This window comes from Neomonachus schauinslandi, chromosome 2 (genome assembly GCF_002201575.2).
Source record: "Neomonachus schauinslandi chromosome 2, ASM220157v2, whole genome shotgun sequence".
In the NCBI taxonomy this organism is placed as follows: domain Eukaryota; kingdom Metazoa; phylum Chordata; class Mammalia; order Carnivora; family Phocidae; genus Neomonachus; species Neomonachus schauinslandi.
In genome coordinates, this window is record NC_058404.1 from 77281757 (window position 1) to 77305020 (window position 23264).

A 23264-nucleotide genomic window follows, 5' to 3' on the forward strand; every position below is an offset into this window, starting at 1 on the left:
TATAGGCAATAAAATGGGGGGGCGGAGCAAGACGGTGGAGGTGTAGGAGACCTGGATTTCGTCTGGTCCCAGGAATTCAGCTAGATAGGGATCAAACCATTCTGAACACCTAGGAACTCAACAGGAGATCGAAGAAAAGAAGAGCAACAACTCTCTGAACAGAAAAGCGACCACTTTCTGGAAGGTAGGACGTGCGGAGAAGTGAATCCAAGGCGATATTCGGGAGGATAGATGGCAGGGGGAGGGGGCTTCCGTCGGCCGCTTCTGGCAAATGATAGAGCAGCGGAGCACAAAATCGGAACTTTTAGAAGTCTGCTGCGCTGTGGGACGTCGCTCTGGTGGCTAAGCGGGGGGTGGAACCCTCGTGGGACAGTGTGGTCTCAGGACCCTCGGGGTCACAGAAAGACCGGGGGTGCCTGAGTGCGGCAGAGCTCCCAGGTATCGGAGCGGGGAAGCCGGCTGCAGAGATGGAGCCGAGGCCCGGGCTCTCAGCTCGGGGTTGCCATAAACCGTGATCCGCGGCACAGTCGGGCCACTGCTCCTCCAGCAGGGACCCAACAAGCGGCAGATCTGGGGAGACTCTCCTTCCTCCCCCAGGAGGAGCGGCACAGGAGCGCACCACAGGGATCTGCTGGGTTTGGAGACTCCACACGGGGTCGGGTGCCAGAGATAGAAACGCTCGGTCACAGGCCGGGTGAGCATGGAGTGCGGCCAGAGACTGGGGAGATGGGAGTGACTGCTTTTCTCTGGGGGTGCACTGAGGAGTGGGGCCACAAGTTCTCGGCTCCTCCGGGGCGCAGACTGGGAGGCTGCCATTTTCACTTTCGTCCTCCAAAGCTGTACGGAAAGCTCACAGGGAACAAAAGCTCCCGAGAGCAAACCGAGCAGATTACTTGGCCCGGATGGGCAAGGGCGGGGCAATTCCACCTCCAGCAAAGACATTTGGGAACCGCGGCAACAGGCCCCTCCCCCAGAAGATCAGCAAGAACAGCGAGCCAAGCCAAGTTTACCGATCAATGAGAATGGCAGAACTCCAGCGCTAGGGGAATACTGCACATAGAATCCATGGCTTTTTTACCATGATTCTTTAGTCTTTCAAAGTTAATTTTTAAAATTTTCTTTTTCTTTCTTTTTCTTTTTTTGAATTTTTCTTTTTCCCTTTTTCAACCAACATCTTATTGATCCCTTTGTTAAAAAATTCTTTTTATTTTTCATTTTTAGAGTCATATTCTATCCCTTCATAGTAGTTACCCTTATTTTTGGTATATATATATAAGTTGTTCTCCCTTTAAAATTTTGAGATATAGTTTCTTCTAACAGATCAAAATATACCCTAAATCTCTAGTATGTTTGTTCTAGTCTCCTGCCTGATCACATTCTCTCCCTTTTTTTTTTTTAAATCCTCTTCTTTCTTTTTCAACCAACTTCTTATCAATTCCTTTTATAAAATCTTTTATAATTTTCATCTTTACAGTCCTATTCCATCCCTTCACTGTATTAACCCTTATTTTTGTACATATATAAGTTTTACTTTCTTTAAAATTTTGGGAGGCACTTTCTTCTAAAAGACCAAAATATGCCTAAATCTAGTGTGTGGCACTGATCTATGCACCAGCCTGATCATATTCTGTTTTTTTTGTTTTGTTTTGTTTTTATCTTTTTCTTTTTCTTTTTTTTTCTTTCTTTCCCTTTTTATCCCCCCAGTTTCAGGTCTTTTCTGATTTGTTTAGTGTATGTTTTCTGGGGACATTGTTACCCTGTTAGCATTTTGTTCTCTCATTCATCTATTCTTCTCTGGACAAAATGACAAGACAGAAAAATATCACCTCAACAAAAAGAGCAAGAGGCAGTACTGACTGCCAGGGACCTAATCAATATGGATGTTAGTACGATGTCGGAACTAGAGGTCAGACTGATGATTTTAAAGATACTAGCTGGGCTTGAAAAAAACGTGGAAGTTATTAGGGAAACACTTTCTGGAGAAATAAAAGAACTAAAATCTAACCAAGTCGAAATCAAAAAGGCTATTAATGAGGTGCAATAAAAAATGGAGGCTCTAACTGCTAGGATAAATGAGGCAGAAGAGAGAATTAGTGATAAAGAAGACCAAATGAAGGAAAATAAAGAAGCTGAGAAAAAGAGAGATAAACAACTACTGGATCACGAGGGCAGAATTCGAGAGATAAGTAATACCATAAGATGAAACAACATTAGAATAATTGGGATCCCAGAAGAAAAAGAAAGAGAGGGAGGGGTAGGAGGTATATTGGAGCAAATTATAGCAGAGAACTTCCCTAATTTGGGGAAGGAAACAGGCATCAAAATCCAGGAGGCACAGAACCCCTTTCAAAATCAATAAAAATAGGTCAACACCCCAACATCTAAGAGTAAAACTTACGAGTCTCAGAGACAAAGAGAAAATCCTGAAAGCAGCTCGGGAGAAGAGATCTGTAACCTACAACAGTAGAAACATTAGATTGGCAACGGACCTATCCACAGAGACCTGGCAGGCCAGAAAGGACTGGCATGATATATTCAGAGCACTAAATGAGAAAAATATGCAGCCAAGAATACTATATCCAGCTAGGCTGTCATTGAAAATAGAAGGAGAGATAAAAAGCTTCCAGGACAAACAAAAACTAAAGGAATTTGCAAACACAAAACCAGCCCTAAATGAAATCTTGAAAGGGGTCCTCTAAGCAAAGAGAGAGCCTAAAAGCAACATAGACCAGAAAGGAACAGAGACAATATACAGTAACAGTCACCTTACAGGCAATACAGTGGCACTAAACTGATATCTTTCAGTAGTTGCCCTGAATGTAAATGGGCTAAATGCCCCAATCAAAAGACACAGGCTATCAGATAGAATAAAAAAACAAGACCCATCGATATGCTGTCTGCAAGAGACTCATTTTAGAACCAAAGACACCCCCAGATTGAAAGTGAGGGGGTGGAAAACCATTTACCATGCTAATGGACACCAAAAGAAAGCTGGGTGGCAATCCTTATATCAGACAAATTAGATTTTAAACCAAAGACTGTAATAAGAGATGAGGAAGGACACTATATCCTACTTAAAGGGTCTATCCAACAAGAAGATCTAACAATTGTAAATATCTATGCCCCTAACATGGGAGCAGCCAATTATATAAGCCAATTAATAACAAAAGCAAAGAAACACATTGACAACAATACAATAATAGTGGGGGACTTTAACATCCCCCTCACTGAAATGGACAGATCATCTAAGCAAAAGATCAACAAGGAAATAAAGACTTTAAATGACACACTGGACCAAATGGACTTCACAGACATATTCAGAACATTCCATCCCAAAGCAACAGAATACACATTCTTCTCGAGTGCCCATGGAACATTCTCCAGAATAGATCACATCTTAGGTCACAAATCAGGTTTCAACTGGTACCAAAGGATTGGGATCATTCCCTGCCTATTTTCAGACCACAATGCTTTGAAACTAGAACTCAGTCACAAGAGGAAAGTCGGAAAGAACTGAAGTACGTGGAGGCTAAAGAACATCCTACTAAAGAATGAATGGATCAACCAGGAAATTAAAGAAGAATTAAAAAAATTCATGGAAACCAATGAAAATGAAAACACAACTGTTCAAAATCTTTGGGATGCAGCAAAGTCAGTCCTAAGAGGAAAGTATATAGCAATGCAAACCTTTCTCAAGAAACAAGAAAGGTCTCAAGTACACAACCTAACCCTACACTTAAAGGAGCTGCAGAAAGAACAGCAAAAAAAAGCCTAAACCCTGCAGGAGAAGAGAAATAATAAAGATCAGAGCAGAAATCAATGAAATAGAAACCATAAGACCAGTAGGACAGATCAACGAAACTAGGAGCTGGTTCTTTGAAAGAATTAACAAGATTGATAAACCCCTGGCCAGACTTATCAAAAAGAAAAGAGAAATGACCCAAATCAACAAAATCATGAATGAAAGAGGAGAGATCACAACCACCAAAGCAATACAATTATAAGAACATATTATGAGCAACTCTATGCCAGCAGATTAGATAATCTGGAAGAAATGGGTGCATTTTTAGAGATGTATCAACTACCAAAACTGAACCAGGAAGAAAACCTGAACAGACCTATAACCACTAAGGAAATTGAAGCAGTCATCAAAAATCTCCCAAAAAACAAAAGCCCAGGGCCAGATGGCTTCCCAGGGGAATTCTACCAAACATTTAAAGGAGAATTAATACCTATTCTTCTGAAACTGTTCCAAGAAATAGAAATGGAAGGAAAACTTCCAAACTCATTTTATGAGGTCACCATTACCTTGATCCCCAAACCAGACAAAGACCTCATCAAAAAGGAGAACTACAGGCCAATATCCTTGATGAACATGGATGCAAAAATTCTCACCAAAATACTAGCCAATAGGATCCAACTGTACATTAAAAGGATTATTCACCCTCTGAAAGAAATAATGCAATATATGTTAAGAAAAAAAAAAAGAAGAAGAAGAAGGTAGCGGGAGGGGAAGAATGAAGCGGGGGAAATTGGAGGGGTAGAGGAACCATGAGAGACGATGGACTCTGAGAAACAAACTGAGGGTTCTAGAGGGGAGGGGGGTGGGAGGATGGGTTAGCCTGGTGGTGGGTATTGAGGAAGGCACATTCTGCATGGAGCACTGGGTGTTATGCACAAACAATGAATCATGGAACACTTCATCTAAAACTAATGATGTAATGTATGGGGATTAACATAAGAATAAAAAAAAAAAGAATTATTCACCACGACCAAGTGGGATTTATCCCTGGGCTGCAAGGTTGGTTCAACATCCGCAAATCAATCAATGTGATCCAATACATTAATAAAAGAAAGAACAAGAACCATATGATCCTCTCAATAGATGCAGAAAAAGCATTTGACAAAGTACAGCATCCTTTCTTAATCAAAACTCTTCAGAGTATAGAGATAGAGGGTACATACCTCAATATCATAAAAGCCATCTTTGAAAAACCCACAGCAAATATCATTCTCAGTGCGGAAAAACTGAGAGCTTTCCCCCTAAGGTCAGGAACACGGCAGGGATGTCCACTATCACCACTGCTATTCAACATAGTATTAGAAGTCCTAGCCACAGCAATCAGACAACAAAAAGAAATAAAAGGCATCCGAATCGGCAAGGAAGAAGTCAAACTCTCACTGTTTGCAGATGATATGATACTTTATGTGGAAAACCCCAAAGACTCCACCCCAAAACTGCTAGAACTCATACAGGAATTCAGTAAAGTGGCAGGATATAAAATCAATGCACAGAAGTCAGTGGCATTCCTATACACCAACAAGAAGACAGAAGAAAGGAAATTAAGGAGTCGATCCCATTTACAATTGCACCCCAAACCGTAAGATACCTAGGAATAAATCTAAGCAAAGAGGCAAAGAATCTGTACTCAGAAAACTATAAAATACTCATGAAAGAAATTGAGGAAGACACAAAGAAATGGAAAAATGTTCCATGCTCATGGATTGGAAGAACCAATATTGTGAAGATGTCAATGCTACCTAGAGCAATCTACACATTCAGTGCAATCCCCATCAAAATACCATCCACTTTTTTCAAAGAAATGGAACAAATAATCCTAAAATTTATATGGAACCAGAAAAGACCCCGAATAGCCAGAGGAATGTTGAAAAAGAACAGCAAAGCTGGTGGCATCACAATTCTAGACTTCCAGCTCTATTACAAAGCTGTCATCATCAAGACAGTATGGTACTGGCACAAAAACAGACACATAGATCAATGGAACAGAATAGAGAGCCCAGAAATGGACCCTCAACTCTATGGTCAACTCATCTTTGACAAAGCAGAAAAGAATGTCCAATGGAAAAAAGACAGTCTCTTCAACAAATGGTGTTGGGAAAATTGGACAGCCACATGCAGAAGAATGAAACTAGACCATTTTCTTACACCACACACAAAAATAGACTCAAAGTGGTTGAAAGACCTAAATGTGAGACAGGAGTCCATCAAAATCCTAAAGGAGAACACAGGCAGCATCCTCTTCGACCTCAGCCACAGCAACTTCTTCCTAGAAACATCGCCAAAGGCAAGGGAAGCAAGGGCAAAAATGAACTATTGGGACTTCATCAAGATAAAAAGCTTTTGCAAAGCCAAGGAAACAGTCAACAAAACCAAAAGACAACTGATAGAATGGGAGAAGATATTTGCAAATGACATATCAGATAAAGGGCTAGTATCCAAAATCTATAAAGAACTTCTTAAACTCAACACCCAAAGAACAAATGATCCAATCAAGAAATGGGCAGAAGACATGAACAGACATTTTTCCAAAGAAGACATCCAAATGGCCAACAGACAGTTGAAAAAGTGCTCAACATCGCTCGGCATCAGGGAAATCCAAATCAAAACCTGAATGAGATACCACCTCACACCAGTCAGAATGGCTAAAATTAACAAGTCAGGAAACGACAGATGTTGGCAGGGATGCAGAGAAAGGGAACCCTCCTACACTGTTGGTGGGAATGCAAGCTGGTGCAGCCACTCTGGAAAATAGTATGGAGGTTCTTCAAAAAGTTGAAAATAGCACTATCATACGATCCAACAATTGCACTACTGGTATTTACCCCAAAGATACAAATGTAGGGATCTGAAGGGGTATGTGCACCCCAGTGTTTATAGCAGCAATTTCCGCAATAGCCAAACTGTGGAAAGAGCCAAGATGTCCATCAACAGATGAATGGATAAAGACGAGGTGATATATATATACAATGGAATATTATGCAGCCATCAAATGAATGAAATCTTGCCATTTGCAATGACATGGATGGAACTGGAGAGTGTTATGCTGAATGAAGTAAGTCAGAGAAAGACATGTATCATATGACCTCACTGATATGAGGAATTCTTAATCTCAGGAATCAAACTGAGGGTTGCTGGAGTGGTGCGGGGTGGGAGGGCTGGGGCAGCTGGGTGATAGACATTGGGGAGGGTATGTGCTATGGTGTGCGCTGTGAATTGTGCAAGAGTGTTTTATCACAGATCTGTACCTCTGAAACAAATAATACATTATATGTTAAAAAAAAAAAGAAAGAAGAAGAAGATAGCAGGAGGGGAAGAATGAAGGGGGGGAATCAGAGGGGGAGATGAACCATGAGAGATGATGGACTCTGAAAAACAAACTGAGGGTTCTAGAGGGGAGGAGGGTGGGAGGATGGGTTAGCCCGGTGATGGGTATTAAAGAGGGCACGTTCTGCATGGAGCACTGGGTGTTATACGCAAACAATGAATCATGGAACACTACATCAGAAACTAATGATGTAATGTATGGTGATTAGCATAACATAAAAAATAAAATGAGATTTTAAAATAATGATAGAATCTCTCATCGCATTTCACATTTATGTTAAAATGACCCTGCCATTTCACCTGAATGTTTGTAAAATATTTTGCTTAAGTGGATGAATTGTGGTCTACTTCTGTTAAAATCTTTCATTAATAGGAATCATGAACAATGCAATTAATAGTCCTAATTTGGAGACTTAAATATTTAACCATGGGTAAAATGGAAAAGAGCAAAGAAAACTGTGATTGATCAGTGTATCATGGCCCCATTCTTGGTGACATACAAATAAATTCTAGAATTTGAAATGGAGTTTTGCAAAGCTGATTGTATACTCAAGCCTTTTATATTTTCCCTTGACAATAAGATTTTGTCATACTAGCCATACCTCAGTTCTTTGGAGAACTGCATGGGTGTGACCACATGAGTAACAGCTAGACTAATAGATCCTGTAAGTCAGTCATTATTTACTACTTATAGAGTGTCTACTCCATGCCAAATGTAGAACTCTGAACAGAACAGCCACAGACTCTTCCCTCATAGACCCTAGTTTTCTGATGAGCAAAATGTTTTAAAATCCTAAAAATTTCTATAACATTTATGTAACGTTTTAATTGGCAATTGCATTTCTAGGCATTTATAATAAAGAATTGGACAGGTTCACAAACATGAATATTCATAGATTTTCATCCTTGTTTATAAATACCAAAAAAGTAGAAGCAACCCAGATATCCAGCAAAAGAAGATTGGTAAATAAACCATCAGTATGTTAAATCCATACAGTGGAATGCTCTGTAAGGGGTCAAAATGACAATGTACATCTTTGTACATTTACAAATAAAGATATTCACGATATTAAGTGCAAAAAATAGGCTAAAATGTTCATGTATATTTTATGTGCATGTAAACATAGAGAAGGTTATATATTACACATGTTAATTATGACAAATGGAGTTAGTATAAAATAGTAATAAGGAGTTTAGTTCTTGAGGTCCCACTGCTTGGATTCAAATCCTGGCTCCACCCATTTCTAGCTGGGATAATTTGAACTATATACTACTTAACCCCTAATTGTCTTAGTGTCTTCATTTATAAAATGGGTGTAATAATAGTAAAAACCCAGAGTATTGTTGTGAGGATTAAATGTAGTAAGACACAGATGGGGCTTAGAATAGTGCCTGGCCCCTAGGAAGCATTTAAGTGTTAAAATTATGACTAAAATATTAGGGTGGTGAATTAGGGGTCATTTTTATTTTCTTCCTTTTGCTTATGTACATTTTCTAAAATTTCTGCATGGTGCATAGTTTTTGATTCAGCTGACTTGGTTGAAGCTCGCCAAATCACGATAGGAAAACATGTTACTTAAAATCTTGCAAAACAGAGAAGAAATAGATATGATGCTTGTTCATTTTTCTGATTTTTGTTTTCATTTAGAAAGCAAATGTTCCTGTTTGTTATCCATGCTCAGAGCCAGCAAAATTTGGTATTATTTTGTCTTCATTTAATAAATATTATACATTTATTATATAATATAATGATATATAAATATTTATATGCTTTCAATAATGTTTATAGAGGGCCTACTGCATGCCTCTTACTCTGCAGAGCACTGAGAGTACAACATGTTTAGTCTCTATTGATAGAAGACAAGTGGTTTCCTCTCTGTGATTAGCATCTAGTCCTATAACATTGGTTTAGAAAGTCTGTATTACAAAATAGGGACTATAAATCACTCAAAGCTCTAACTTTATGTTTTGGAAACAGATCATTGGTCTCACCATTTGCCACCCCCATCATCAACCTTGGCTTGCCCTTACAACCCATGACCTCCTCTTCCATGGGGCTTCTGAAAGAATATGGTGAGTCTCATTGCATTAGTGTTAATAGCAACACAATGATTTTCATTATTTTTGCATTCTTAAAATGTAGTGTCAAACAGCTAGTATTTCCTTTCAATACCATGTCAAAAGATAAAGAGATTTCAGAAACAACTACTAATAACTCATTTTCAGCTCTTTTATTAGAACTTAAGAGATTGGATATTTTTAATGTGTGTGAATATTAAAGGCTTTAAGAAATTATAAGTTTAAATTCTTATAATTTAAAAAGCCTCTCTATAGTTCAGTTATTGTTGTTTAAAAAATACATAATTCTTCAAAAGAAAATATAGATAATTCTTTAAAGTCCTGTAAGTGTGATTGAGAAATTCTTTGGAACTTGATGAGTTACTTGAAGACCTAGGGGGCTATTGATTCAAACTATTTTGTAGTTTTCCTCTTTTTAACTTATTACTCATGTTCTTGAGCTTCAGGCTGTCATTAAGAGAAAACTCTTTTTGTAGAGTGGGACTTTGACTGATTTTGGAAAAAATTTTTGAAAATTTGCAGAAGAAACTCCTCAAGTTCTTAAGGCACTTGCATAAAATTTCCTTTATCCAACTACAATTTTACCAGCATTTTGCTGTGTGTATTATTTTAAAAGGAATTCAAGCATCAGATGGAGGCTCAAGTAACACATTTTCATTAATCCAACCAATATTCACCAAAACTTTTAATATTGTGAATATAATGTCAGAATCTCGAACACATGTAAATGCTTAAAATTTTTGAATGTTGAATTGATCCATAGCTTGAATTCTTTTCAGGCTTGATTAGATAGTTTAGGCCCGAGGTAGTATAAATAATGGGTGGGTCTCAATTGAGTCTAGAATTGAATATGTATATGAAGAAGTAAATGCTGTCAAAAATTCTTCGTAAAGCATAGGATCTAATGGGTGAAATAGTTTTAATAGATAATAATCTTGAAATCTGATAATCCTGAAAGCTGAGGTTTGCAGCCTTTAACTACCTCATAAGTGAAAGTACTGTGACATTTAGAGTTTATTCACAATCGTACTAAGCATTGATAAAAGCCTCTCTTTTCAAATACCGTTGAACTCAGATAAACACATTTATTTAGAGGCACCCTCACAGAGCTGGCTCTAAGCTCATTGAAGGGTTCAGTAATTCTCATGGCTTTACTCCGAATGTAGAAATTTAAGTCATTTTCCTTATACATGGAGCTTACCGTACAGGGGCTTGACCACTGTTTGTTTAATGCTAAAGAAAAGACAGAAAATCTTTCTAAAACATTCATTGAGAGAATCTTAGTTACTAGCTGCAGATTATTGTGAAATTGTGAGTAGAAGGCCAGCAGAATGGGGCAGTCACCTACAGGATGTGTTCTGAGATTTGCTAAATGTTCTGTCCATGCAAAAATGTTCTCCTGAAATATCTGAACTATTTACTAATAGAGGCATAGCTTCATAGAACCTAAAGTCTCCTTGTAGTTATCACAGTGACAGGCACACATTAGGCATTAATAAACATTTGTTGAATGAATGAATAAATGAAGACAAATTAAAAGAAGTCCCCCAAATGGAATATATTTCTATATATCTGTGTGTCTGTCTGTGCCTAGTAGGCTAAAATTTGATAACTGCTAAAAGAAAACTGAATTTGGGAAGTAAGTAAAATACAAAAACAACAACGAATATAAACATGCAAAAGAATGGCACTGGACCCTTTTTTTTTTAAATTCTGGTTTACACTGATTATGTTTAGACTGCAGAGATACCATAAAAATAAGTAAAAGGTTATACATTTAGCTTATATGCTTTAAAACCAAATTGTTGGACAGATTATTAGTTTTATGATATAAGTCTCTCAATACTCATATAACTTCATGGGGAGTTGGAAGGTTGAACATGCTGAAAGTGTAAAAAATTTCAATAAAAATATTATTTCCAAATGCTATAGGGTAGCTGTTCTTTTTTCCTTAAAATGAAATGTACTTTTAATCAAATAAGAATGGGAATTTCATCATTGCTTTGTTGTATATGAAGTATTGTTTTATTTTGCTTTGTTTTCAGCCAAACCACTCTTTTATAATAGCAACATTTTTTTTTTTTTAATGAGAGCAGAAATATCTGAAGTCTTGTGGCCAGGAACTTACTTTATGTAAGCTATTAGAGAAATATGAAAGATGTTGATTTTCTTTTTGAATAACCTAGGTGTGGTTCTGGTTTTGTGTCTTGGGTGAAAATGATGAATACTTTACGAATACTTTTTAGAATTCATGTTAATTTTTTAGTTCATTTTATGGCTTTAATCTACAAATTTATCCGACAAAGCTTTTTCTCCACACCATTATTAACACTGTTTAGTAAGCTACAGCTTCACTGAATGTCTGAAACAGTCACTGAGGTCTATTTAATAAGAGAATGTAGCTTAAATTGTGAGGGAATGCAGATCTTGTGGTTTTCTCAGGGGTGTATGGTAATTTACTGGGCCCTTAAATTAAAATTGCCCAGTTCTTTTTTAGAATAAATGAATTATTCTTATTAAAGGAAAAAGGAAAGGAGATTAGAACATGGGAGTTAAGACAAAGTCATGATTTCTATTCATTTGACCTATATATATTATTATATATGATATATAATAATTATGTTATATTACATATAAATGTATATACTTTATACTACTTGAAGCCTTGACTTTTAAAGTGGTACAGTAGTCCCCCTTTATCTGAAGGTTAAGATGTTCCAAAACCCCCAGTGGATGCCTGAAAGTGCAGACAGTACTGAACCCTATATATAGTATATGTTTTCCTATACATACATACCTCTGGTAAAGTTTAATTTATACATTAGGCACAATAAGAGATTAACAACTAATAATAACAGAACAATTATAACAATATACTGTAATACAAATTATGTGAATGTGGTCTCTCTCTCAAAATATCTTATTGTACTGTACTCACCTTTTTCCTGTGATGATGTGAGGTGATAAAATGCCTACTGATGCAAGGAAGTGAGATGAATGACGTAGGCATCATTATACAGCGTTAGGCTTCTATTGACCTTCTGACCGTATGTCAGAAGGAGGATCATCTGCTTCTGGATCCTGGTTGACTGCAGATAACTGAAACCACAGAAAGTGAAAGTGCAGATAAAGGGGACTCCTATATAGCACAGTAGTGGAGGCACTGAAGTTATTCTAGTCACTCCAATGAGGTTAGAATTCTGGCTCTGCCAGTTTCTAGCTGGGAAACCTCATCTAAGTTACTTAATCACTCCATGACTCAGTTTCCTCATTGATTAAATGGGGGAATAATCACAGTACCAACCTCAAAATTTTTAGATTACATTACATCCTGGTGCTTAATAAAATAGAGCTTTGACTATTAGCCTCAGTTCCCTAGATGTAAATAGTAAAACATAATAGACTTGAAAACGTGTAAATAGTAAAACGTAATAGACTTGAAAACGTTCAGTGACCGATCCTAAAGGATGTATTACTAGAAGCACAAGACAAACCTCTGTACCACACTAACTTAAACTATCATGGCACAGAACTCAGGAAGTGAGGTTTATTGTTGTTGTATAAACACAATCACTGTGGCCTTTCCTGCATTCAGCTATTTTTGTCATTGTCGTTGTTGGCATCCTGTTCTAGACCTTGAATCTGCCTGTTTACTCTATTTCAATAAATTTGGTAGGTCACACTGAAACTGATATTCCTCAGGCACCCCTTTCACCAGTAATTTCAAAGCTTTTTCTCCATTTTTATGATTCTAAGGGAATAGGCCCATGGTAGGAATTCTTTAATAGGATTTTTCAATATAAAGTTCTGGGAAGAAGGGAAATGTTTCCAAAAAGCCCACCTTGCTCTACATGAGATCCAACTCAGTTGTGTGGCTTGGTGTGAATCCGTTCAATTCTCTAGGTTATATTTGCATCATCTGTAATCTTTGAGGAAAGAATGACTGCCTTCAATGAAAGGAATGAAAGGTTAGAAAATTTCCTTTTCCTGTATGGCTGCTTCTCAGATATTAAAATCTCTCTCCAAAATCGTTTACCAAGGAAATCTCTCTAACTCTGTATGCCTTTTTTTGTGACCTTATCCCTTACCTTTTTTGCTCTTAAAACATGTTTACTGTTCTCCCTGAACTCATAGCCAGTAACCAGCAAAAACCCTAAATCTTTACCCTCTGCTAAGTGTTCCCTTCACCTCTTGGTCTTACTGAAATCTGTGCTCTGTCTCCAGCCCTGAGGACATTTCTTCCTCTGCTGTGCTCTCAAGTGGTGATGGTCTCCTCTCCCATGCCTCACCCATCTGGGATTGGAGATGGGGAAGTGACCTCCTTATTCCTCATACTGTTTCCAGACCGTTCTCCCTTTCTCTAACACACCCAGCTTTGAATCCCATGTCATCAAACGATATCTTCCATTATCTCTTCTTCTTAGTCTGTTGATTTGTATCCATTCTCTCATATCTTAAAGAATTTAGCCCCTGGGTCCTTGTGACTTTCTCTAGTGCTAGTCTTGTAAGAACTGTGATTTTGGTGTCCAATAAGCGGTCTGATTCATTGGCTTCTCCATTCCTTGAGCTCTTTTCGTCCAATGATTTTGCCTTCCATCATACTACATATATTCTCTGATAGTTATACCTTTGAAATTTTTCCAAAATCTGACTTTGAAGAGCACTACCATCCAACCAGATCACCCTTTAAACTCTAACAATATTTTTAGTCCCACTAAGAGTCTTGGGGCCCTCAGTGCTCATAGAAGTCTGGCAGAAAATTTTTGAATTTCTTCTCTAGATATACTCATTCCCTTGGTAATTTCAACCAATCTGTGTCTTTAAATATCATTTATATGCTGATGACTCCAAACATATCTCCAGCCTGGTTATTCTCCTGAACTCCAGCTCACATTCAACTGCTTAATCAGCATTTCTACTTGATTTTTAAATAGGCACTTCAAATCTAATATGTCCAATGCAGGAACTTTGTAGGTGGTGTTCTCTTTGCCTGGAAAGCATCACTCCTTGACCACTTTTGGGCTTTTGTCCAAATGCCTCCTTATTAGTGAGGCCATTCCTGCCAGCCTGGTTTACCTCTCCTGCTTTACTTTGATCTCTAACACTTGAGGTCTCAGGACATGTTGCTTCTTTTATTTATCTGATTTTGTCTGCCTCCTCCTGCTAGAACGTCAGCTCCATGAAGGCAGATAGTTTTGACTGATTTATTCACTACTAAATCCCTTGGATCCAGAATCATTCTTGGCATGTAGGAAGTGCTTCACTATATTTTGTTGGATGAGTGAAGATACTATTTTATTTTCTAAAAGACTGGTACCAGTTTTCATATTTATTTTTTTTCTATTTAATGAAGAAATTTATCTAATTTATTAGAATAAATATTTTCACCCATGGAGCTCAAATATGTTGTTTTCATTTTGAATAAAAAATATAGCTGAAAAAAATACAGGGGTGTGTGTGTGTGTGTGTGTGTGTGTTTCTGAGAACATGGTGAACAACTATGCAGAGAAAGACTTTTGGGTACAGAACACTTAAAAATGCTGGTTAAATATTAAAAGATAAGATTAAAAACCTGGCTGAACTGGCAGGAAAGCATAAAAATAATAAAACCAGAAAATATAAGAAAGTCTGATTCCATTAGAAATAATAATTAATGTTATTTAGAGTAGTTTGTTTTTAGGGCTCATACCTGTTCTTGGTAGCTTAGAACTTTCCTAGTTAAAACAAACAAACAACAAAACATTGGTATCACTTCTCTCCCTTTCCTTATCAATCAATCAATCATATATATGTATACATGTATTTATTAGGCCTCAGGAATCCAGAATTAGATTAATAGAATTCCTTTTTATCATGATGCATTATTATCACTTGTTCATGGATTGCGCTCTTTTATTTTTTATTTCCTATTTTTTTTTAGTAATATTGATAGCTATTGACATCTACTTATGTGCGCTTCCAGAATCCTATCCTTTTGCTTCCACCCTAGATTGCTAGATTTGGAGGAGTTCTATTAAATTTTTGATACTAATCCTTTGTTAGTTATACTGTGGCTAGTCTTTTCACTTTCTTTAAGGTGTCTTTGATAAATAATATCAATTTAAATATAGTAAAATTTAACACAAATGTTACCTTCTTTGGGACAAAAAAGTGACTATGAAGTACTTGCTGGTTTGTTCTTTCTCTATTCTGAATTTCTTACTGTCATTATACATTATTTCAATTTTGTCTTTTTTTAACTTTAATCTCACAAGCCATGCCATAATTGTTAATATAAAGATGATGTTTGTTTAGATTTACCTGCCTCCAGGTAAATCAAGAATTGAAAGAAACATAATTTTTCAGAATGAAATACAGATGATATATCCTTTTATATATATAGGCCTTTTTAAAGTCTCAATAATATTTGATAGTTTTCTGCATCATTTTTAAGATTTATTTCTATGCATTTGACATTTTTGGTTCTATTTTAAATGCTATTTTAAATTTTATTTCAGACCCTACCCGCTTTTCTACAACAGAGAAATACTGTTGATCTTTTTTACATGGACCTTATATCTTACGGACTTTATAAATTAGCATAACTTCTAATAGTTTATCTGGTTTATCTGTTGATCCTTCTAGATTTTCTGAATACACAATCATGTTGTCCTTGAATGATGACAGTTTTTTGTTCTTTCTATTTTAGACATTTTCTTATTTTTTTTTACTTTATAGCATTTGTTAACCCCCCTGTCTGCACAATGTAACACAGAAATGGTGAGCAGCTTTCTTTTCTCAGTTCCTATCTCAGAAGGAATTATTATATATATATATATATATAGATATATATATAAGCATTAAGTATAATGTGTAGTATTTGTTAAAGCCTCTCTATATTATTTTTAAAAGTTCTTGCTTAGTTAAGAGGTTTTTATCATGAGTCAATGTTGAATTTTATCAGATGATTTTATTTTGATTTCTTAAGATGATTATATGATTTCTCTCCTTTGTTCTTTTAATGTAATGAATTATGCTCATTGATTTTCAGATGTTAAACTATTCTTCAACCTTGGAATAAACCTAACTTGAATTTAATTTGTTGATATTCTGTTGAGGATTTTTAAACTTACATCGAAAAGAGAAATGACCTGTAATTTTCCTTGTTTATAATGTTCTTGCCAGGATTTGGCATTGAGGTAATGACATTATACAATAGGTTGGAAAAGATTCCCTATTCCCTCTTTGTTTGTCTGGAAGAATTTGTGTAAGATTGTATTTTTTTCTTAAATGTTGGGGGAAAATCAGTATTGATGCCACCTGGCCTGGAGATTTCTTTATATGGAATTTTAAAATCATAGATTAAATGTCTTTAATAAAATTATGACTGATGAAACTATTTTCATCTTTTGTCAGTTTTTGTAAGTTATGTTTATAGAAATATGTCTAAATTGTCAAAAGTATTGCCATAAAGTTGTCCATAATAACAGTTATACTGATGTCTCCTTTCTCATTTTCTATATTAATTATTTAGGTTTTCTCTCTCACTCCCACATTCCCTTCCTTTTTCTCTTGGGTCATTTGCGCTGAAGGTCTGTCAACTTTATTTATTTTTATTTATTTATTTATTTATTTATTTTAGAAGAAACAGCTTTTAGCTTTTCTTATTTTCTTTGTAGTGTATTCCTTTCTATTTCATGAATTTCTATTAAACATTATATTTTCCTGCTCTCATATTGGTCAGCTCTGAGTGAGCACTTTTTTTTGAGAACCTAATATTTATTATTTGATTTTCCTTCAGCATTTACTCATTATAATGAACATTTTTATTTTTTTAAAGATTTTATTTATTTATTTGTCAGAGAGAGAGAGAGAGAGCACAGGCAGGGGGAGCGGCAGTGGGAGAGGGAGAAGCAGACTCCCCACTGAGCAGGGAGCCCAATGTGGGACTCGATCCCAGGACTCTGTGATCATGACCTGAACTGAAGGCTGGCGCTTAACCGACCGAACCACCCAGGCATCCCACAATGAACATTTTTAAAAATATGTTACATATGGTATTATTATTCTCAATTACTGTGACAGAATCTTCTCTCAATAAAAGCGTTGAGTTTTAGGAGGGCAACGCTTCCCCTTTAAAAAGAGCCAATAGAAAGGTAGACATTTGGGAACTCAAAAAATGCTTTATAAATAGCTTTTGTTCCCCTGTGAAGATAGCTTAAAATAAACAAAACCCTTGCTGTTAGACTCATATTGTATTGAGATCACTAGCTAAATGTTAGGTTTCATTTTTTTTTTCTATTATAAAAATACAGGGCGCCTGGGTGGCTCAGTCATTAAGTGTCTGCCTTCGGCTCAGGTCATGATCCCAGGGTCCTGGGGTCGAGCCTTATGTTGGGCTCCCTGCTCCGCGGGAAGCCTGCTTCTCCCTCTCCTGCTCCCCCTGCTTGTGTTCCCTCTCTCCGTCTCTCTGTCAAATAAATAAATAAAATCTTTAAAAATAAATAAATAAATATAAAAATACATAGAACCATATTAAAGAACAATTTGGAAAAAAAAAATAAAAAAGAAAAATCTTGTCCGTTAATGCCACTACCCTCTGACAGCCATGCTTAGCAACTTGGTTTATTTCCTTCCAATTTTGTTCCTTTGCATCTTTTTAAAACCTAGCGCAATACTTAAATTTTTTTTTTCTAGTTAAGTCTAAGATAATAGTTTTCTTTCATTAATTGGACATGAGCATCCATTTCGTTTTCTCTCAACAACTATAAGGGAATTCTCCACCCATATGCCAGTGCAGAAAACTCCCTCGAGCTTCTTTACCTGCCCACCCCATCAGAGGTTATTCAGGAACTAGTTAGCTTGGGTTGCTGTAACAAAATACCATAGACTGGGTGGCTAAAACAGCAGAAATATTTTCTCACAGTTCTGAAGGCTGAAAGTGTCTGCATGTTCAGGTTCTGATGAGAGCTCTCTTCCTGGCTTGCAGACAGCTGCCTTCTGTCTGTTTTGTCATATGGCCTTTTCTGAGAGCACACATTCAGAGAGGGAGAGAGCTCTCTGGTCAATCTTAATAGGGGCAATAATCTCATCATGAGGGCCCCATCCTCGTGACCTCATCTAAACCTAATTGCCAAAGGCACCATCTCCAAATACTATCACCCTGGGGGTAAGGGCTTCAACATATGAGTCTGGGGGGGGAACACAATTCAGTCCACAGCACTCAGTTTATCAGAGGAGGAAACGCCATGTTCTTTGTTCCTGCCTTCGGACACTATGCGAAGCCAACTGAAGGGAAGGGGTTAGAGAGGCATTTTCAACTCATTGTAGAAATGGAAAGTAGATTTTTAAAAAATAATAAATTCTTTTTCTTTTTTAAACATCACAAGATTTTTTTTCACCATTAAATGTCTGAATTTTAAACAGATTCTTGGACTGGTGGCTCCTATCCATCAGCTCAATCAACTTTAGCACTGTTCTCATCCCCAGTAGGTTTTCCAGAATTACTACCTTCACTCTATGAGCTTTCCCAATTCAAACTTGGGCTTCTTGAGCATTTTTACTTTTCTGACATCCTGGAGTGGATAAATTGACAAGTCTTTCTATGTCTTTTCCAGTGCTGTCTGGAATCAATTTATTGACCACTTCTTTCAAGTCATTTGTCTGCCCCTCTCAGGTCATGGATTTCCATCATCTTTTTCTGAATTTGGAGGTCCCGTTGGTGCTGAGTATAAGAGGTCTTCTGAATCTGATTGTTAGTTTTTTTTGGTAAAACCAACACAAAATAGATGAAGCAAATAACCATCAGTAGTCTTGACATCAACATGAACTTCAGTATGGTCTGCCATTTTCTGACCATGGAATACGTTTTGTCATGGGTAAGATCCACTCCATGGAAATCAGCCAGGCAGTTTTTGCCCTGAACATCCTCAGTAATTTGCTTGAATTTTCTAAGTGCACCTTCATCATTCCACAGATCAGCAAGGTTCACTTCAAAAACATGACCCTTGAGGCCATTAGATGCGATTTGGGTTCCTTGAGTTCTTGTGACTAGTGTTTTCCCAATATTTTTTATATTGAACATAGCTGGTGCTTTTCTATCATACCAATCTTTCTTAGAAAATGAATCAATCACTTTCTTCTTGGTTCCCTTTTTGCTATCTTTCATAAGGTGCTTTTTCTTGCCCCAAAATAATAAGTTCTAAACATTCTAAATAGATTTAGTTTTATTCAGGAATCCACTGTATTATAACAGGTGGAGTGGGAGGGAGATGATGCTTGCTTTGTGTACGTTTAGACTGTCACTTCTTTTTTTTTTTTTTAAAGATTTTATTTATTTATTTGAGAGAGAGAGAGCACGAGAATAGGGAGGGTCAGAGGGAGAAGCAGACTCCCCGCTGAGCAGGCAGCCCGATGTGGGACTCCATCCAGGGACTCCAGGATCATGACCTGAGCCGAAGACAGTCGCCCAACCAACTGAGCCACCCAGGCACCCTAGACTGTCGCTTCTTGCCTTTTTGATTCTGTGGTCACCTATCTCCCCCAATTCTACTGTGATCATCAAGTACCTTCTCATAAGTATTTTCATTTATTGATGTAATGTCAATTATTATTTTATACCAAGGCGATTCCAAAAATGATTTGAAAAAGCTGAAACTTAAGATATTTCAAATATTTTTGTTATTTTATTTTATGCCTCAATGGCTACTAAAAACATCAACTGAAGGATAGATGTTTATAATAAAATAATAGAATAAATTTGTTCTTAATAATAATAATAATATAATTTGTATCATTCCTTACTGGTAATAAGTTTCTTTTTACATGTTGTGTCCTTGATTCTCATGGGATATTCAGGCATAGCTGATCTAACTTTTCCCATTGTTCAGATGAAGAAACTAAATATTAAAAAGTTTGCAAGTAGCTCAAATCTCACAAGTATCAGGCTTCTGATTTCCAGTTCTTACTCCATTTTGTTGTATTGCTTTATATATGTTCATATTGTCTTATACGTATCTATGAATATTTTGCTCTTTAAATATAAAATTGGGATAATTTCTTCAATATCTTTTCTTTTTTTTTTAAAGTAAACTCCACACCTAACGTGGGGCTTGAACTCATGACCCCAAGATCAAGAGTCTCATTCTCCACTGAATGAGCCAGCCAGGTGCCCCTAACATTGGGATATTTTAAGGCTATATTTCATGATAAAACAGAGTGATTCAATATAGGATGGGCTTATAAAATGAGTAATTTGTAGTACATACAATGTTATAAACTAAAGGGTTGTGTAAATTTGTGTGATTTTTGAGAGTTTTTCTACATTTGATCCCATGTAATCTAAATATGGTGTTTCTCACTATTGTACATATTTTTAGAAGTACATTTTCAATCAGTCTTACAAATTTATCAATAATGTTACTATATCATGTACAGTTTTAGAGTGTTAGCCTTTATGTTGAATTGTAAATTATTTGTATTGCTGTTTCAGTATGTAACAATATAATAGGAAAGATAGCTTTCTTACATTATTCCCCACTGCTCACGTTAATAGACATTTCATAAAAATACAAGTGTTTTATTGTCTGAAAATGCACCTTGGCTCATCTTCTGTAGGTAAATGTAAAAAGTGTTTTTAATATACCCAATTCTAAATAATAAAAAATTTTCATGCTGGGAGAAATGCATACTCTGATATTAAAAGTGTTCAGCAAATCTCAAAGAGATACTTGAAGTATGTGAAAAAGCCCTTTTCATTCCATTACAGGAATACCTGTGTCTTGAATCCAGGTATCTCTCTCTGTTCATTGTATGGTCTATCAGGAAAAGGAAAACCAACAGGGTTTAGCTACTTTTAGTTAAGCTAATTTCTGAAATTTCAAGAGATTAAATATATCATCTATAAGTATTGATGGTGGCAGGAAGATACATTACATAGTGTATTACAGATACTTCCTATTCAAAATAATCTTGAAATATAACATTTAATAATCACAAGTAGGTAATTCATTTGTGTATCTTGAAGCAAGACTGAAAGGGCATCTTTAGACCAATGATGTATAATAGAAATAAAATCTGAGACATACTTATAATTTAAATTTTCTAGTAGCCACATTAAATAAGAGAAACAGATGAAATAAATTTTAAACACATTTACTTTAACCTAATATATATAAAATTTACCATTTATATATAATCATTATGAAAGATTATTAGTATCATATTTTACATTCCTTTTTTTCTTACTGTCTTTGAAATCTGGTGCATGATTTAAAATACAGCACAACTCAATTCATACTAGCCATATTTCAAGTGCACATAGCCACACATTACTGGACTAAGAACACAACCTTGGATTTTGGGTTGCAGTGGACATCGATCCCTCATTCTTGGCACATAGTAAATGGACAGTAAATGTTTAAAAAAAAAGAAGAAAAAAAGGTAGCAAAGATAGGTCATACAAGTTTGTAGTCTGATCAGAATATATATATCCACTTAGTAGATGGGTGATCTTGGTAAGGATATTTACCCTTCCCAACCTCAGTGTTCTTTTGTAGAAATGAGATATTTGTATGTGTCTTTCAGTATTATTGTGAGAGAATTAAATGAGGGTGACAAAGGTAGAACACCTACTTGGTTTCTTTCCATCTCATTTCCCTTTGGAAATCTGAATTGTCATACATTAGACGACATAATCTATTTGTATCCACTTTTATTAGATCTTATAAATTGCCCCACCAAACATTACATTTTTTTCAGTTAAAGTGAGTGGAAAGAAAGAAACTAGAATCAGAGTAGAAGGTTCTTGGCATCAGGATTATAGCCAAGGACAGTTATGTTAAATCGCTTAGCATGCTGTGGAATTAATTGCCCATGATCTTAATTATAAATATTTAATACTTAATTTATAAAACATCCTTTAAACACGCAGGTCTACATTCAGATGTATGAACATTTTGGTAAATAAGCTTCAGTCTGATAGTTTAAAAAGTTAATGGCATAATCACTTCAGATCTTCTTATTTCCCTTCTTCTCAGACCTCACCTACGGCTCAGGAACTTGCAGTAAGAAATAGACGCGTGATCTGTTCTTTTCTTTCCTCCATTCACACATACACATACACAATACAACACATATGCTGAGATGTGCAGAAAATATACATGTATGGTGAGGGGGCTGGCTTCATGGGCATGTGACACTGTTGTCACACAGGACTCCGCCCCCAGAAGGGAATCAGTTCTGGGGATTAATGCTCTGTGGTCACCCTCTTGAACTTCCTAGTAACTTACCTTTAAATTTGTGGTTTGTAAGTGAGTCTGATAGGATAATAGAATAAGCATTGGAAGCTTGGAACCTTAATTCACAAGTGGTCCCAACTCCTGCCTCCCTACCTGTCCTCCCCTCCCGGGATGGAGTCTTGACCACCCACTCCCAGGTTCCAGCCTTGTGACTGCAGACACCCTCTGTCCCATTTGTGTTTGTAGAGCAAGGAGCATCTGGTGAATGAGTGCAACCTGCACACCTGAGGATCTGCACTCACCCAGCAAGTGTTCCCATACTCAAGAGAGCACAACAATATATTGCAAATAAAACCTGCTATGGTAGACTGAGAGAGACCAATGAATAAATGAAAATCTGGTATGATGTGATGAATAATTATAAAGTTAACCCTGTGTGAGCAGTACCCCCACTCCCACCCGGTCTCTTCCCAATTAGAACACTCTTACTCACCCCTCAGTGTTAACCACCGGCTTTGGTTTTGTGATAACAATTTCCATGCTTTTCTCTCTGGTATTACCACCCAGAATGATAATTATTTGTGCCTATTTAAAAATTTTATATAAATTAAATTATACTGCATATATTTCTTATGCCCTGTCTGTTTTGCTCAATACTGCTTGCAAAAATTTTCCATGCTGTTACGGACTACTGTAGCTTGTTCATTCTCACTAATGTACAGTATGCCATTTTAGGAATATATCATGTAATATTTAGTCTACCTTGATGGACATTTGAGTTGTTTTCACTTTAGGGCTGTATCAGTACTACTGTGTATGTCTGCCATTGTGCATCTGCAAGG

General features: G+C 36.5%; 1 protein-coding gene and 1 pseudogene across 1 annotated transcript in view; one reads left to right on the forward strand and one right to left on the reverse strand.

The window, feature by feature from the left end:
• The window catches only part of IQCM (IQ motif containing M), a 367918-nt gene that overhangs the window by 53161 nt on the left and 291493 nt on the right, over window positions 1-23264 (forward strand). The window contains exon 5 of the mRNA XM_044913077.1: window positions 9105-9199. Within this exon, the coding sequence (XP_044769012.1) occupies window positions 9105-9199 (95 nt within the window). The remainder of the gene's footprint in view (window positions 1-9104; window positions 9200-23264) is intronic.
• On the reverse strand, window positions 18603-19334 carry LOC110588384 (annotated as a pseudogene).